The sequence below is a fragment of the Castanea sativa genome, chromosome 3, assembly GCF_040712315.1.
Source record: "Castanea sativa cultivar Marrone di Chiusa Pesio chromosome 3, ASM4071231v1".
In the NCBI taxonomy this organism is placed as follows: domain Eukaryota; kingdom Viridiplantae; phylum Streptophyta; class Magnoliopsida; order Fagales; family Fagaceae; genus Castanea; species Castanea sativa.
The window spans coordinates 12,792,584-12,809,246 of NC_134015.1; the positions used below are offsets into that span (position 1 = coordinate 12,792,584).

Genomic DNA, 16,663 nt, shown 5'->3' on the forward strand with positions numbered 1-16,663 from the left:
GATGAAATTTACTACTCGTTATAATAATCAAGGAGTTTGTTAATTTTATATTAAAAGTAACACCACATTCCATGAGAATCATTTCTTAAATATTCTTACAAGTTTTTTAAAAGAGCTAATAAAATATAAGAATAAATATCAATAATTTTTAACCTATTTAGGAATTAAAATGACTTTTTAAAAAAAAATTAATTATATATTTCTAAATATAGTTATTCATATATATGAAGTTACAAGTTAGAATAGGTTAATTCGAATTTTTATGTTGATTCTTCATAGACTTAAAAAAATCAGTGACTTGACTAAATTCAAATACTTTTTGATCCGATCCCAATCTTGATCCAAACCGTCGTTCCGAATTTTCGAGGGGTCTTTATTTCCCATGTTCACATTCACGCTTCAATAATTTTAACCTCATTTATTACAAATTTTGACCACATTTGTGTTTAGTTCAATCTATGCTTTACACTTCTTTTTAGGTACTTCAGAGTTCACGTGCAATTGTCTTCCACCAATTTCACTAATATAGCACAATGTGCATCCAACACTTTCTGCACTATCTCTTGCCATCTTCCAGGAAATTGCTCCTTTGGCAGACTCTTCTGGATATTTGAACTAGTTTGGTAATGTTGTTTTAGTAATATTGTTTAAGTATTAGAGAAATATGTGCAGGTGAAGTTGTATTATAAAAATATGTGTTATGTTGTTCAAACAACAAAAACGGTTGTTTAAACATCATTAACAAACAGCCAAAATTCATTGACAATTTTTGTAATATTCTAGGTCATCCTCTCATTTTGTATGTAATTTTTAAATTGATTTATCTAAATAGTTGACGTAGGACACAATTTACTGTTTAATTATTGTAATTTATTATTTTTGGTATTTTATGTAAAAACGTTATTTTAGGTTTAGGTGATTTAATTCCTTATTTTTAGGTGCATTTAATGCTTTTTAGGTCAAATTTGATTCCAGATATGGTAAGGTATCAATTAGGAGTTATTTTAGAATATATTTTCTTGTCTGTCAAGTTTTATGGAGCCCTTAAATAGGCCCTGAAGTCTGTAAACGTTTTTTGGAATATATTATTGAATAAAAATCAGAAAAGGTGAGGCTTTGCTCTTCTTTTGGTTCTTCAAGAACTGTGAACTTATCAAGGATTCTTCCTTGTGGCATTCAAACTTTATACCTTCGGTTCGTGATTCTTTATAATCATTGGGTCAAGGTCAACTTATACATTTGGTTCGCGTTTCGATTATAAACGTTGGGTCAGGGTTTCTATCATAAATCTGAATTTTAGCTTTCCTGGGTAAATATTCCAATATTTTTGTTAGATCTCAAAGCATGTCGATTGAGGTTTGCATCATAGTTGCAAGTTGTTTTTGTGATATATCAACTATTAGTTGAGAGATCTTTTTGCGCATGGTTGTTACCTGTTGTTTTGCATTGCTGTGTAGTTGGGATGATCATATGTATCGTTGGATACATGTGTCTACATGGTAAGATTTGTATTGACTGTATTAGTGTGTATAGTATAATCCATAAGCATGTAACTTTATTTTGTGCCGGTGTAAATTTTTAGAGATTAAGAATCTTCTCCAACAAGTAAAAAATATATGTGTCCATAAGCATGTAACATTTTTTTTGGGATCATTATGTTTGTCTTCTTTCCCTTTAATATGTGTGTGTATATATATATATATTTTTTGGGATTTCTCCTTTTGAGTTGAAAGCTTGGATTTGTGCTAAAATACAAGAGCTTGTTCAAACCCCCAATTAAAAATTACGACTAGATTGTTTTTACTCTAACTTAGACTGAGTGTGGAATAAGCGCAATGAACTGATAACTCTACCCTAAGCCATATTCATCCATTATCAACAATAAAATGAAAGCTTAAAGAGTAGAGAAGAGAGATGCAAACACAAGTTAACACCAAGACATGTTATCGAAGAGGAAAACGAAAAACAAAGAAAAACCTCTACGACCCTCCAAGTCGAAATTGATCCACTAGAGAATAAAGTTGGAATACACGAATAATAAAAGACCCTCCAAGCCTAGTCTACCCCATATACTTGAGCCCTCCAAGCTCCTGCTACCAATTGACTTCTCAAAGCCTTGTCTTCTCTAGTTTTTCGAATCCCACAATTTAGCCCGATTGCATCTTCCAATGAATGGCACCTTCCAATGCTTCCTAGAAGCACCAAAATCTCACTTTACACTTAGTATGGGTGTGTTAAGTGTTTGGGTTAGCAACCTCTTAAAGACATAGAGATGGAGAAGTAGGAGTTGAGGAAAAACCATAAGGAAATGTGTAGATGATTGTGGGTATAAGAAATTCTAACTCTCAAGTGTATTTTCTAGGGATTTCTCCCTAAAAAGCACTCCTTACAATTTGTGGGTAATGAAGGTATATAATGTGGGTAAAAACTTGGTAAAGCAAAACACAACTTTTTGCCAAACAGAAAGTTTTGTGGGTCCTTCGTGGGTTGGCCTTACTCGCGAGACAGTTGCAAAAACTCCAGCTTGGCACGACTCTTCATCTTCCAGTCATGTGCTCTACATGTGGCTCATTTCGCGGGTTGCTTCTCACGAGACAGTCGCAAACTCTACTTGTTCAACTTTTGAAGCTTGATTCTTCACCGATCTCTCACACTCATCCCTTAAAATTAAATTCACATACATATAGGGAAAATGATTGAAGAAGTTACAATCAAATTTAGCATAGAATTAATGCCAACACAATATAGTTGGAAATCACAACTTTATATGAGTAATGTTAATGCACAATTTTGTGCTACAATTTGCCACGTGGTAAATTGTGAGTGGTGGAAATGTGATGGTGGGCCATGAGGGGACACCCCTTCATACTCATAACTTGCCACATGGCGAGTTGTAGTACAGAGTTATGAATTTTTATGTATCCCTGTCATTGCTCTTTCTCTTTAATTGTTCGATCGTTTGATTGTTTCATCTATTTCCTTCTATTATTATCAAATTTTCTCTATAGGGTTCAAGAGACCAAAACTAAAAAAAAAATTGTAAGTGTGGCCAGTATAATTGTAAATATTATTAAGAGAAATGTTAATCAATGCCTTAAGAGCATTGGTTAAGAAACTATTTTTAGAAATAAATACACACAAGGGAGAATGAAAATGGTTTTAACATAAACACACACCTAAAAAGCTATGGTATCTTCTAAGAGATAGCAAGGCAAATTGTATTACACACAATATACTCTCTTAAGTAAAGAATTTTATTGCATAAGCAATTGCAGAATAAATCATTCATTGAATTTATTCCAAATTTGTAAGAAATATACTTATATATTTACAACTTTTATAAGTCGTAACCTATTCATGTATCATATAATAAATGATATTATATGTGATATACAAATATGAAAATTTTAAGTATTCAAATTTTGAAAATATACATTTATGAAAAAATAAAATAAAATATATGATAATGACATTTCTACCATACAAACTGGATCTTATAATTGAACCCAACTAATTGCTAAGAGCAGTGGACTTATAATTTTAGCTATTTGGTACTTAAAAAAGCTAGTTTATCTATTTTACTTTCTCACTTTACAAAACATCTAACATCAGTGATTTTATTTTAGCTTGCAATATAATAAAATAATATAAACAATATAATAAAATAATATATTCATTACAATAAAAATAAAAATAAAAAAATCAGTAAAATAATTAAAGTAGTGTAAACACAGGAATAAAAAAATGTTTTTTTTTTAACGTTTGAGCTACAGTGCACAGTCAAAGATAGTTGTACACTATAAATAGGTCCACCAATGGAGCCTTACTTTTGTATTTGGTGGTGTTAAAAATAGCAATATAACTTTTTAGTAACACCAATTCTAATGCTCTGAGTCTTAGGGCCCGTTTGGTAATATTGCTTTAGTAACGTTGTTTGTATTTTTTAGAAATACGTGTGGGTGAAAAAAAAGAGTAAAAATACATATAATGTTATTTAAATATTGAAAACTGTTGTTTAAAATACACTACCAAATAGCCCCTATAATTTCTCTTCAATTATTACAAATTTTGACCACTTCTATCATAATCAACAACTTACACTACTCATCCCTTTTCAGGTACTTCACAGACTGATGATGCTGAAAATCGTCAATAAATCACACTGTCCTCACGTGCTCCAAGTAGGACCTGCACAACACAAAGGGAAGAAGAAGAACCTACGAAGAGTACCGATGTGGTATCGGCCAAAAACCCTCTAACGCTCAAGTTAGAAAAATCTTTTGTTCACAACTCTAGCATGCCATAGCTATGGTAAATTATGCATACCTTGGTTTGTGAAGGTTCTAGGGTTTTTATAGTAGTGTAAGGCTGTCATCCGTACCTTGGTTAAGAAGTTCTTTTTTTGTAGGAGAAAACCTCTTTAATCCGCGTATCTTCCGGAATCCTTTCCTTATAGGAGTCTTCTTTATTAAAGGTAAGTGTAGAGCGCACGATGTTTCCTTAAACACGCATGCGTGGAGACCAAGTAAAGTCATGTCAGATTCATCAAAGATTTATGTATCCCCTTCAGCTTATCTTTGTTAGCTTCCTGTGCCCAAGGTGTAATCATCAACTTCGGAGTAGAGCCGTAGACTTTACACCAATATCATCTCTCTTAAGTGAAACTGACGACTTTGTTTATGACCATCGCCTTGTCACGGGTGAGTATCAGTATTACAAAATTACCCTCATCTGTTGATAGTATACTTACTATGCATGGGGAATTTTTTGCAGCATCTCTTGTCATCTCATCTCATCTTCTAAGAATTTGTTCCTCGAACAGACTCCTCCTGGATGCCCCTATTTGCAATTATATTTTGATCTTTTTTTTATCCATTTTATGTAATTGTTTAATCGATTAATTTATCTTAATGTTTAAGAGAGAAAAATTCATGGGTTAGAAGTACTAGTGACTCCTTTTAATTAATCCAGGTAGTTTTAGTTTGATCCAATCTTGACCTTAATCTATTAAGTTCAAACCCAAACTCAATCATGTAGCCAAGACAGACCAAAAAAAAACTAACCCGACATCACCTTCACGTAAAAGTTGGCACTAACTTTCTTTTTTCTTTTCTTTTTTTCCTTCAAAAAGAGGAGCAAAGAAAATCACAAATGAGCACTTTAAGTGTTTTTTTTTTTTTTTTTTGGGAGGAGTGGAGTTAAGTACAGCAAAGGAAAATTAATTCAAAGGACACATGAAAACCAGGAGATCAAAGGGAGTATTCTCTTTCAGCTGGATTCAATGGAATCCAAACAAAGATAAGGATTGCAGTAATAACCAAATGAAAGTCAAGAATAATATTAAAATTGGGAAGGTAAGAGGAAAATAACATATTAGATATTTTAAGTGTCTATACGCGGTTTCCTAAAAGAAAAAAGTGTCTATACTCGTAGTATGTATAATTAAGACAAAAAAAATCAATCTCAAAGCAGATTATCCAACTAATATGATAATTAATCTACTCTAATATAATTTAATTTAATTGCAAACATTTTATACCAGGCTTACATACTAATGCCTACATCCATGGGTCACGTTCCAAATAATACACTATAATCAACAAGTTGGATGGTTCCAAATGCACAGGAGGTCGAGTAGCAGGTCTTTCAATTTTAAAAATGTAGGTTTTGGGTGGCGTCTCAGGTCCCAAATGAGAGTCAAGAATGATATTAAAATTGTTTTTAAAAAACTTAGACTGAATTTTTTAGTGTCTAGACGTAGAGATTGTGTACGTATAATAAAGACAAAAAGTCAACGCCAAAGCAAACTATCCAACTAATATGATAATTAATCTAATACTCCTATAATTTAATTTAAAATTTTAATTATAAACTTTCTATACCGTGTTTACACACTAAGGCATACATCCATGTGTCACGTTCCAAATAATCCACACCAATCAATTAGTTGAAATGGTCTTCTATTCAGTTTCATCACATAATTAACTTGAGTTAGGGCTGTCTACTAACCCATCAAACTCGACCCATGCGGCTGACTTAATCACCCGTAGATGGCTCCAAATGCACATGAGGTCGAGTAGTGAGTCCTTCAATTTAAAATGTGGGTTTTGGGTTGAGTTTTAGGTCCCAAATGAGAGTCAAGAATGATATTAAAATTTGGAAGGAAAGAGAAAAAATTAAAATATTAGACTAAATTCTTTGGTGTCTAAACTCTAAACATAAAGACGGGATGTATAATAAAGACAAAAAATCAACCATAAAGTAAACTATCCAACGAATATGATACTTAATCTATATATCTATATATATATAATAATAAATAAAATTGAGAGCAAATTCAATTAAATTTTAAATTGGATTTAATTAAAGCCTAATTTTACACCACTTGTCTCATCTAATCTAAGTTTTTAAATTTTTGTGACAAGTGAGTTAATTCAGTGTAAAAATCAAGGAAGTCAATACCGTACTGGAGGCTGTACCGGTTTGGCCACCGGTACGGTATATTTCGGATACCGGTCAATACCGGTGTACCGTTTCGGGTTTACCGCTATTTTATATATTTAATATATATATATATATACACACACATACACACAAAATCTTTATTTACCATAAAACATTACCTCAAAAATCCATGTTTACAATAAAACATTACTTCAATTGTTCATTGCATACAAACTTACAAAGAAAAAAAAAAACACAATATAAAAAACAAAAAACTTAATTGTTCATTGCTTACAAAGAAAATAAATAATACAAATAATTAAGTTAACACAAATTTAATACAAATTACATAAGATCATTTACTCCCATCCATCAAAAGGATCTACATCAGGACCATAATATACATGAGTATTAGCATTTGTCAACACAACATCATCATCACCATCCTCCTCATCAAGAACAACAACATCATCATCATCATTATCATTATCTTCCAAATTCATTGTTGCTAATGGCTCTTCAATGCTAGCCCAATTCACATCTTCCTCAGTTAGTAACAAAAATTCAGAATCTTCAACTACCCAATCATCCATCAAATCAATATTATCAAGGCTTATTGGATCCAAGTAATCCTTTGTCCTTCTAATGTTCCTACCAAAATCAATATCATACATTAATGACATTTTCTAATCATTCAGAATAAAATTTAAATATATTTAAAAACATACCTTTCTCGTAACAATAAATTATAACGAACAAATACTAAGTCATTCAAACGTTTATGCTCAAGCCTATTTCTCCTCTTGGAATGGATAAACTCAAATGTGCTCCAAGCTCTTTCACAACCAGTTGCACTACAACACTGACTTAGCACTCGAATTGCAAACTTTTGTAATTCTGGAGTGTCATTTCCAAATTGCTCCCACCAAGCAACTTCCAAAAATAAAAGAAAGTATTAATTTAGTACAAAGCAAATTCCAAACTTTCAAATGAAATATATATATATATATATATATATATATATATATATATATATATATAGTATACCTGGATTTAGTTTTTCACATTGACGGATTGCCATAGGCATTCCAAAGCCACCTAAAGCCTTTTTGTATGCTTCAATTTGAGAACTAAGAGTATCTTGCTCATCAGGATCACGAACCAACCTTGTAATGGTACTAAGTAGGCCTTTTGTAATTTCTTTTTGCTTCTTAAACGAAGGCCTAAAGAAAATTCCAGGGTTAAGATAACAACCTGCTGCATGTAATGGACTATGGAGTTGTTTATCCCACCTAGCATCAATGACACTAGTAAATGGTATATATGCAGAAATTTTATTCTTCAACCTTGCTTTTATATTCTCCTTTGCTTTATCCATTGCCTCATACAAGTATCCCATTGATGGTTTTTCATCCCCATCTACAAGATGAAGTACTCTAACCAAAGGCTCACTAATCTTCACTATTTGTTGACATTGTAACCAAAACTCTTTATCTTCCAAAACAAGTGCAACCACCTCCTTTCCCATGACATCTCTAGCATATCGAGATTCAACCCATTGATCACAAGTAAACATTTGCCTAAGTTCTTTCTTGAACTTACTTAAGCATTGAAGACTTAAAAACTCAGTTGCAAACCTTGTGATGGCTGGACGAACCAAATCCCTACCATTAGTGAAGTCACTTCTCATCAAAGATAAAACCTTGCCATGGTTGTATATGAATTTGGTAATCTTTTTAGCCTTTTGAATGGTTTCATGAATGATAGGAAAGTATCTCCTATCTGAAAAATTCTCCAACATTAAATCAATGCAATGGGCTGCACAAGGAGACCAATAGAATGACCCATATTTCTGCATTAGCTTCTTTCCTGCAGACTTGTAAGCAGAATCATTATACGTAAGCTGCACAATGTTCTCAACCCCAACTTCTTGAACAACTTTATCAAACAACTTAAACAATGTATCTGCATCCCTTGTTAGGCACACATCAAGGGATTTAAGAAACATAGTACCTCTTGGACAATACACTAAAAAATTAATGATTGGAGTGTTCCTTTGATTTGTCCACCCATCTGACATTATTGAACATCCATAAACTTTCCAATCATTTTTCACATCTAAGAGATAATCATTCATTTCACACACATGTTTTTGTAATAAAGGACCCCTCAAGTCATGATAAGAAGGTCCCTTAAAACCAGGCCCAATAGCTACTATACTATCTATAGCTTCTTGATAATACACGGAAGCGGGCTGCATGGAAAGGTATATTAGCATGGTACCACCACCTTGCAAAATTCATTCTTGCCTTCTCAACCATTTGCTTTGAGGCCAAAGAAGACTTTATGGATGGTTGAGAACCAGGAATTGTTCTTGGAGCAAAAAAGGATTTAATGTTGGACCTTTCTCCAACTTTTTCTTTCCCTTTGGTGTTATAGTTACTAACTGATGAATGACTCTTTGAACCCCCTCTCTCATTATCATTATTACCTTCATCATGATCATCATCATCATCCTCCTCCTCCTCTAAATCATAAGGATTTGCAATTTGTTTACTAATTCTTCTTTTTTTCTTTTTAATTTTCTTTAAATCTTCAAGCAACTATTTCATTTGCCATTTTACATCTTCAGATACTTTTTTACATGCTTCAACATCACCCTTAATCCTAGCTTAATGATGATTGAGCCTAGTAATTCCTCCCCCCCCTTATCATTTTAGAACAAAAAATACGTTGAGTGTTATTCCTCGCATCCGACACAGCACGGCCATAAGCCCATGCTGGATCCTCGGATCTTACAACCGGGCCAGACGCTACACTTGATTGATTTTCAGTCATAATTCACACTGCATATATACCATCAATTATTTGTTAATAATTCTAAGTTATCTTTTTATTAATAATAGTACTAAGTTGTAAATTATTATTACTATCCCAATATCTCAAGCTAACCAAAATCAAGAATGAAATAACAATTCATAAACACAGTAACCCAATTCATGAACACAGTAAACAATTTGTTATTTATCACAGTAACCCAATTCATGAACACAATTCATGATCACAGTAAACAATTTGTTATTTATCACAGTGTTATTTATCACAGTAACCCAAATTCATGAACACAATTCATGAACACAGTAAACAATTTGTTATTTATCACAGTAACCAATTCATGAACACAGTAAATAACAAACATCATCAGAATCTCTATTCCACATTAAATATAATTCCACTAAAAAAATTAAAGTTTATACCTGAGGCTGAGAATGAGAAACGAGCCAACGGTAGGCCGAGAGACGAGCGAGTGAGAAAAAAAAAATTCAAACAGATTATGAAAAAACAAAAAAAAAAACAAATAGATTTTTATACATTATGTCATTCACATGCATTAAAAACCAAAAAAAAAAACTCTTAACTAGTAACAAAGCAAAAAAATCGAAATCATATAAAAAAAAAAAAACACGCACATACCAGTTCCGACGGCAGTCACGGCACTCTTCCAACTTCCGACGAAGGACCTCGATGCAGAGAGTGAGAGAAGTGAGAAATGCAGAGAGTGAGAGAGTGAGACGCGGAGAGGGAGAGAAGTGAGAACGAGAGAGTGAGGGAGAAGAGAAAGTGAGAAACCGGAGCAGAGAGTGAGAGAAGTGAGAACTTAAAAAGATATTTTGTTGACTCAAGAGTCAAGACAGTGAGACGCAGAGAGGGAGAGAAGTGAGACGCAGAGAGTGAGGGAGAATTGGAGAAGACAAACCGGAGAAGAGAAAGAGAGAGGGAGGCTGCGGCAAAACACAAAATAGGAATTAGGTGCTTTAGGGTTAAGCCGAAATTACCATCCTGCCCTTAAAAAAAATCCCCAATTACAACAACAACAAAAAAAAAAAAAAAAAAAAAAAAAAAAAAAAAAAACAGAACCCAGAACACATTTCGGACCGGTATTCCTTTACCGGCCGGTACGGCCGGTACAAGGCCGGTACACCTGGTATTTGGCCCGGTACGGTATGGGGGGTGTACCTGTACCGGGGTACGGGCCGGTACGATACGAAATCGCCCCCTGGTAAAAATTGGATTTCAATTAGAGTTTAATTTTGTAACATGTGTTCCATTTAATCTAAGTTTGTTAATTTTTATACCAAATGAGTTAATTTCGTGTAAAAGACGAGAAGTCCAATATAAGTAAACCATAAAAATAAATAAAAAAATAAAACATAATTTTTGAATGATTTTATATTTATGAGTCTTTTTTTTTTTTTTTTTGTAGAACTAAAAATAATTCAAGTTTATAAGTCATCTATATATATATATATATATATAGAGCTGAGAAAAAATTCAATTAGAGTCTAATTTTGCGCTTCCATTTAATCTAAAATTTTGAAATAAGTTAGTTAGTTTGGTGTAAAAATTAGATTTCAATTAGAGTTTAATTTTGCGACAGGTGTTCCATCTAATCGAAATTTTTAAATTTTTGTGTCAAATAAGTTAATTTAGAGTGGAAAACGACGAGTCCAATATAAATAAATCATTAAAAAAAACATAATCATATATCTAACACTATATATAAAATTAGTGGAAGATGGAGTTTGAATGATTTTATATTTATGAGTGTTTTTTCTATAACTAAAAAAAAAAATTCGTTTGGCACAAAAATTATATATATATATATATATTAATAGGTAAAAATTAGAAAAAATCCAATTAGATTCTATAATTGAAGTCCAATTTTGCGCCATGTGTCCTGTAAGGGCACAATTTCTACCCAATCCATTCACCAAATGGACTCAGGCCCAAAGAACCTTATACAATAAAATTTGTAGAGTATGAGCTTGAAACCTAGACTATGGATATTGGATAAAGAGGAGAATCAGGCTGGATTGCCGTTATTTGCGTGTTCAATAGATGAGAATAGCAAAGAAACTCTCCTCGGACATAAGTCGAGGACCACCTGTATTGCCTTTCTTTCTTTAAGAATAATATTACAACTACAGTTCGAGTATTCAAAAAATCCCCCTTTCTTTTCCCCATCCTCTCTTTTTTATATCTCTCTCGTTCCCTTGTATCCATCTTCTTCTTCCTTCCTCCTTCCACGTGTTTCACAAATATTTTCATTAGATACTTGTTCCATCCAACACCTTCCTGAAATCTTCAAATACTAGCTGAAGGGCTGAACCTGACTGTTCAGAGGTCATTTCTCCATTAATGTAGCTAGGGAGGTAGGTGCAGGGTCTTTAACGCGGTGGTAGTAGCTTTTTCTTCTCTAATATTTCTCACATGTTCTTCCTTCTAACCATTACATGGATCATGCCTTTTCCCAATAGATCTTTCGGAATTCTATCCCCAAACCCCTTGGCATGGCCCATGACCTTTACCGGATCCATCCAAGGAGACACTCCTTCTCGAACAACTCCTCCACCTCTCGTAGTGTGAACTAGCCTATGGGACTCAAAGACTCTGCTTGGACAGACTTACTCCACTTAATCAGGCCCAAGACCCAAATACATGTTTTAACCATTTTACCCCCCATAATAGCCCCTCGAAACTTCATTTTTCCCCCCATCCGAGGAGAGAAATGGAGTTTCGAACCAACAGCGCAGTCTCTACACACTTTACGAACCGCAACATGTGTTGGGGTTATCTCGTTTCTTTTAAACCACCCTTGACGCTTCGAAACCCGGAATACCCGTATTAATGACTGCAAGTTACGTTTTTCCCCACGTTCAACGGTGAGATGCACATCCAATGGTTCAGGTTCTTTCTCAGAATTTGGGCAGGATAACTCTGATTCTAGGCCGCCTCCCATATGCCAAAACGCCTAGGAAATCTAATCTCCATCCATCCTTTCAGAAATCAATCACATCTAAGAATTACTCATTCTCTTTTCTCTCAAAAAGCTCGTGAAGAATCGCCTAACTATTGCCCGTAAGTTCTCAATTTTCTCTATTCATTTCTCCTCAACTATTATCCTCGGCCACCAATTACACCCTTCCCCTCTCCAAACATACATTCACACCTCCACCAAATGGGTAGATTTAAGTGTTTAGTAGATACCGACACCGGTATGGAGGGTTTTCGGGCTAAATATAATATTCCCCAAGACATAGGCTTGAGATATTACCCTGTAGAAGCCATAGGTAACGCTAGAGAAGAGGGAGAAGTTATCATCCCTATTATTGCATTCCTAGAGGGTGGGATGACCCTTCCCATGAGAAACGTAACCAGCGAGTACCTACGTAGTCATAGGTTATCCCCAGATCAATGCACACCAAATGTGTTTAGAATCTTAGGTTGTGTCGATGCTCTAAATGAACAAATGGGTCTGAACCTCACATGGCACAACGTCGTTTACATGTACGAGTGCCAAAAACTTAAAGACGTAGGATACTACCTTAAATCTAGATCTAGCATTGTTAGGCTCATATCCTGTCTTCCCAAATCCAACAAAGGCATGAAAGACGACTATTTTATCGCCTCAGGAAATTGGTCTGACGGTCCTCATTGTCCAGTCAAATGGAGAGACCTAGGTGTGACTCCATAGGAGTTAGATTCCCTAACCTGTGACTTAGTCCTATTAACTTCACCATTTTTAGTTATCTTGTTTGTTTTCCCTTTTTACCTAATATTCGCTTCTGACCTAACTACACTTGTCTTTTTGGATGTTGTTGCAGACAAACAACGCGTACGACCTTGTTTAAGTCTTTGCAGCGTCGCAGATCTCAATCACGTCCTTCGATCCGAAGTGTTCGTAAGCGAAGACCTGCAAGTGAGGGCAGCCCATCTGATATTGGGATACGATCCTTTATCAAATAATTTCCAAGAGATTGGCGACGCGATCACTGCAGGCGACCAGAGACGTAAAAGGATAGATATTTCAGGACCGAGCTTCCTTTCTACCCACGAACTTCCAAACAACCCCTCCGTCATCTTGTACTCTCGCCCCATTGCAGCAGTTCCTTTCTCGGTGCATTCCTAGACAACAAACATCCGAGAAGAACTGACATCTTCACAACAATCGCTTGACGAGGAAATTGATCAGTTTCGTCTTGAAGAAGCTAAGAGACCTCAAGAGGATAACCTCGTTATCCTCTCGGACGAAGAACACGTGCCTGTAGAAACATCTGGCATAAAGGATTTGAAAATAGCACAGCCCAACTCTAGCTCCGAGGAAGACAACATGTCTACTCTTAGAAAGCTGTTGTCTAGGAAGGGCACACAGGCCTGCAAAAAGGGGGCGGTTGGGTCGCAACCCCCTCCCATTCTGCCACCACCTCCTCCTCCCACCAATCCTAAGATTCACGCCCCGAATCCTAAGAGGAAGAGGAAGAACAAAGCCGAGGAAGCAGAGGTGGAGAGGCAGAAAAAACTTAAGCAACAACAACAATAGCAGAAAGCAGGCAAAGGTAAAATGCATTCCTCTTCGGTAGAAAGTGGGGATATACACGACCTGGTCGAGGTACGCTGGGCACAGGCTAATTGGTCTCTCGACCTAAAACTAGATGGGGCCCCCATTTCCTATCAGTCTGGCATCAAGGCATTCCAGCAAGGACATGCTCATCACTTGGCCGACGCACTGGAACAGCCTCTTCTCCTACCGAAGGGCATAGAGGCTCTAGATAAGATGACTCAGCCATATCTCTTTCTCTCCCTAAAAAGAGACTTGGCTTTGGTAAGTGTCCTTCAATTATTTCCATAATGCATGTGCTAAATGAATTTGCTTCAACAAGAGTTCATTTGTTCAATATTTCAATGCAGGCCATTCAGGAAGTCTTCGCTACAAAGAGATGGGTGGAAGACTCTCAGAAAAAGGCTACAGCCGAACTCCAGGTCAGAATCGATACTGAGAAGGCCTTAGGCCAAGCCCTAGCGGAGAACGAGGATCTGACCAAGAAGTTGGCAGATGAAAAGAGGGAGAGAAATGGTGCCGAGGTCAACCTTAAAACAATCAAAACGGAAGTGGAGGGGCAACGCAAACTCCTGCACCAAAAGGATGAGGACCTGTCTAAGGCTCAGCAAGAAAACTTTGACTTAAATAAAGAGCTTGCTTGAGCGGAGGAGGAGGCTCGTACCCTCAAGGAAACCATGGAGGCTGCTAGGAAAGCTGCTTTCAATGAAGGGGTTAAGACAACAGAAGATCGGCTAACAGAGGATTTGGCAGAGCTATGTAGGCAGTACTGCCAACAAGTATAGGCAGAAGCTCTGAACATGGCTGGAATTCCCTCGACCTCGGAGTTGAGGAAACTTGAGAATATTTGGATTCCCCGGGACATCCAAGTGTTCGAAGAGCTTCCTCTTGTCACGCCTACCCCCGAGACTGCACCTTTAACACAGCCATCCATCATCCAAGATCCCATTTCCACTCCTAAAGAACCTGTTGGTTCCAACAAAGAGAAGGAACAGGGTAGCGAAGCCGAGAAGTGCCTGAGCAAGGATGCCGAGCCAAACATTCCTCCAACAATGGAAAAAGACAAAGGGAAACAAGTCCAGACCTTATTTGAAATGGAACTTAAACAAATAGAGGAGGTGGATATGACCAAAGAAGTTGCCAGCAGGTCCAAACAAGACCCCCCCACCAAGACTTAAAACGTAGGCCAGTTAGGACCCCATCTTCCTTATGTAATGAATTTTTTGGTATTAAGGGTTTTATCTTAACTGTTTTATTTCAAAGTTTCATTTCCAATGTATCTCTTGACAAAAATTAATGAGAAACTTGAAGGGTTGTTCTTCAACTGATTTCCAATCTCCAATAGTAAAATACTAATTCACTTTTCCTTAATGTGAATTATATGCATGAACTGTAATAGATGAAGTACAACAACATACAATTTAAGACTTAACTTGGTAATTAGTTTGGGGTATAAAGCAAACCATTAATCTTACCATAGTTTATCAATACGTCAATTTCCATGAGGCATGTAACCACATGACATGGTTTCTGTTTGATACTTAGAGAAATGGACCTGACGTAATGTTAATTTCCCCGAAATAGAAAGCCCGAGGACCCAATGTAACTAAGGTTCTGTTTAACATTCAATAAGATATCAATTTTCACAAGGTACATGATTCGAGGACCATCCATGATCAAGTTTCTGTTTGATATTTATAACAAATAGATCGCAATGTTAATTTTCCCAAAGTAAAAGGTCCGAGGACCCGACGTAACCAAGGTTCTGTTTAACATTGAATAAGATATCCATTTCCACAAGGTTCGTGATCCGAGGACCATCCATGACCAAGTTTCTGTTTGATATTTATAACAAATAGATCGCAATGTTAATTTCCCCAAAGTAGAAGGTCCGAGGACCCGACGTAACTAAGGTTCTGTTTAACATTGAATAAGATATCAATTTCCACAAGGTTCGTGGTCCGAGGACCATCCATGACCAAGTTTCTGTTTGATATTTATAACAAATATATCGCAATATTAATTTTCCCAAAGTAGAAGGTCCGAAAACCCGACGTAACTAAGATTTTATTTAACATTGAATAAGATATCAATTTTCACAAGGTTCGTGATCCGAGGACCATCCATAACCAAGTTTCCGTTTGATATTTATAACAAATAGATCGCAATGTTAATTTCCCTAAAGTAGAAGGTCCGAGGATTCGACATAACTAAGGTTCTGTTTAACATTAAATAAGATATCAATTTCCACACGGTTCGTGGTCCGAGGATCATCCATGACCAAGTTTCTGTTTGATATTTATAACAAATAGATCACAATGTCAATTTTTCCAAAGTAGAAGGTCTGAGGACTCGACGTAACTAAGGTTCTGTTTAACATTGAATAAGATATCAATTTTCACAAAGTTCGTAATTCGAGGACCATCCGTGACCAAGTTTCTCTTTGATATTTATAACAAATAGATCCCCATTTTAATTTTTCCAAAGTAGAAAGTCCGAGAACTCGACGTAACTAAGATTCTGTTTAACATTGAATAAGATATCAATTTTCACAAGGTTCGTGGTCTGATGACCACCCATGACCAAGTTTCTGTTTGATATTTATAACAAATAGATCATAATACAACATAATGATAATTGAACGAAAATGACAAAAGTGTGTTTCATTAATAGTAATATATTCGCAAGTTATTTACATTCCAAGGACGTTGTACAATTTTTTCATCTAGATCAGCTAAGCGATACGACCCTATACCCGCAATAAAGGTGATTTGGTATGGTCCTTCCCAGGTAGGTGCTAACTTTCCCCACGCTGGATTC

The 16,663-nt window shown here is 35.6% G+C and overlaps 2 protein-coding genes across 2 annotated transcripts; both read right to left on the reverse strand.

The window, feature by feature from the left end:
- Positions 1-6,786: 6,786 nt before the first annotated feature.
- On the reverse strand, positions 6,787-7,722 carry LOC142630062 (uncharacterized). The gene is made up of 3 exons (XM_075804136.1): positions 7,611-7,722; positions 7,173-7,377; positions 6,787-7,095 (listed from the first exon to the last, which is right to left on the reverse strand). The coding sequence occupies exons 1-3, from the start codon at positions 7,705-7,707 to the stop codon at positions 6,804-6,806; spliced, it is 594 nt and encodes a 197-aa protein (XP_075660251.1). The 5' UTR covers positions 7,708-7,722; the 3' UTR covers positions 6,787-6,803.
- Positions 7,723-7,727: 5 nt separating this feature from the next.
- LOC142628533 (uncharacterized) lies at positions 7,728-8,581 on the reverse strand. The gene is made up of 2 exons (XM_075802612.1): positions 7,826-8,581; positions 7,728-7,736 (listed from the first exon to the last, which is right to left on the reverse strand). Exons 1-2 carry the CDS (start codon positions 8,579-8,581, stop codon positions 7,728-7,730), a joined length of 765 nt encoding a protein of 254 aa, XP_075658727.1.
- Positions 8,582-16,663: the final 8,082 nt, after the last annotated feature.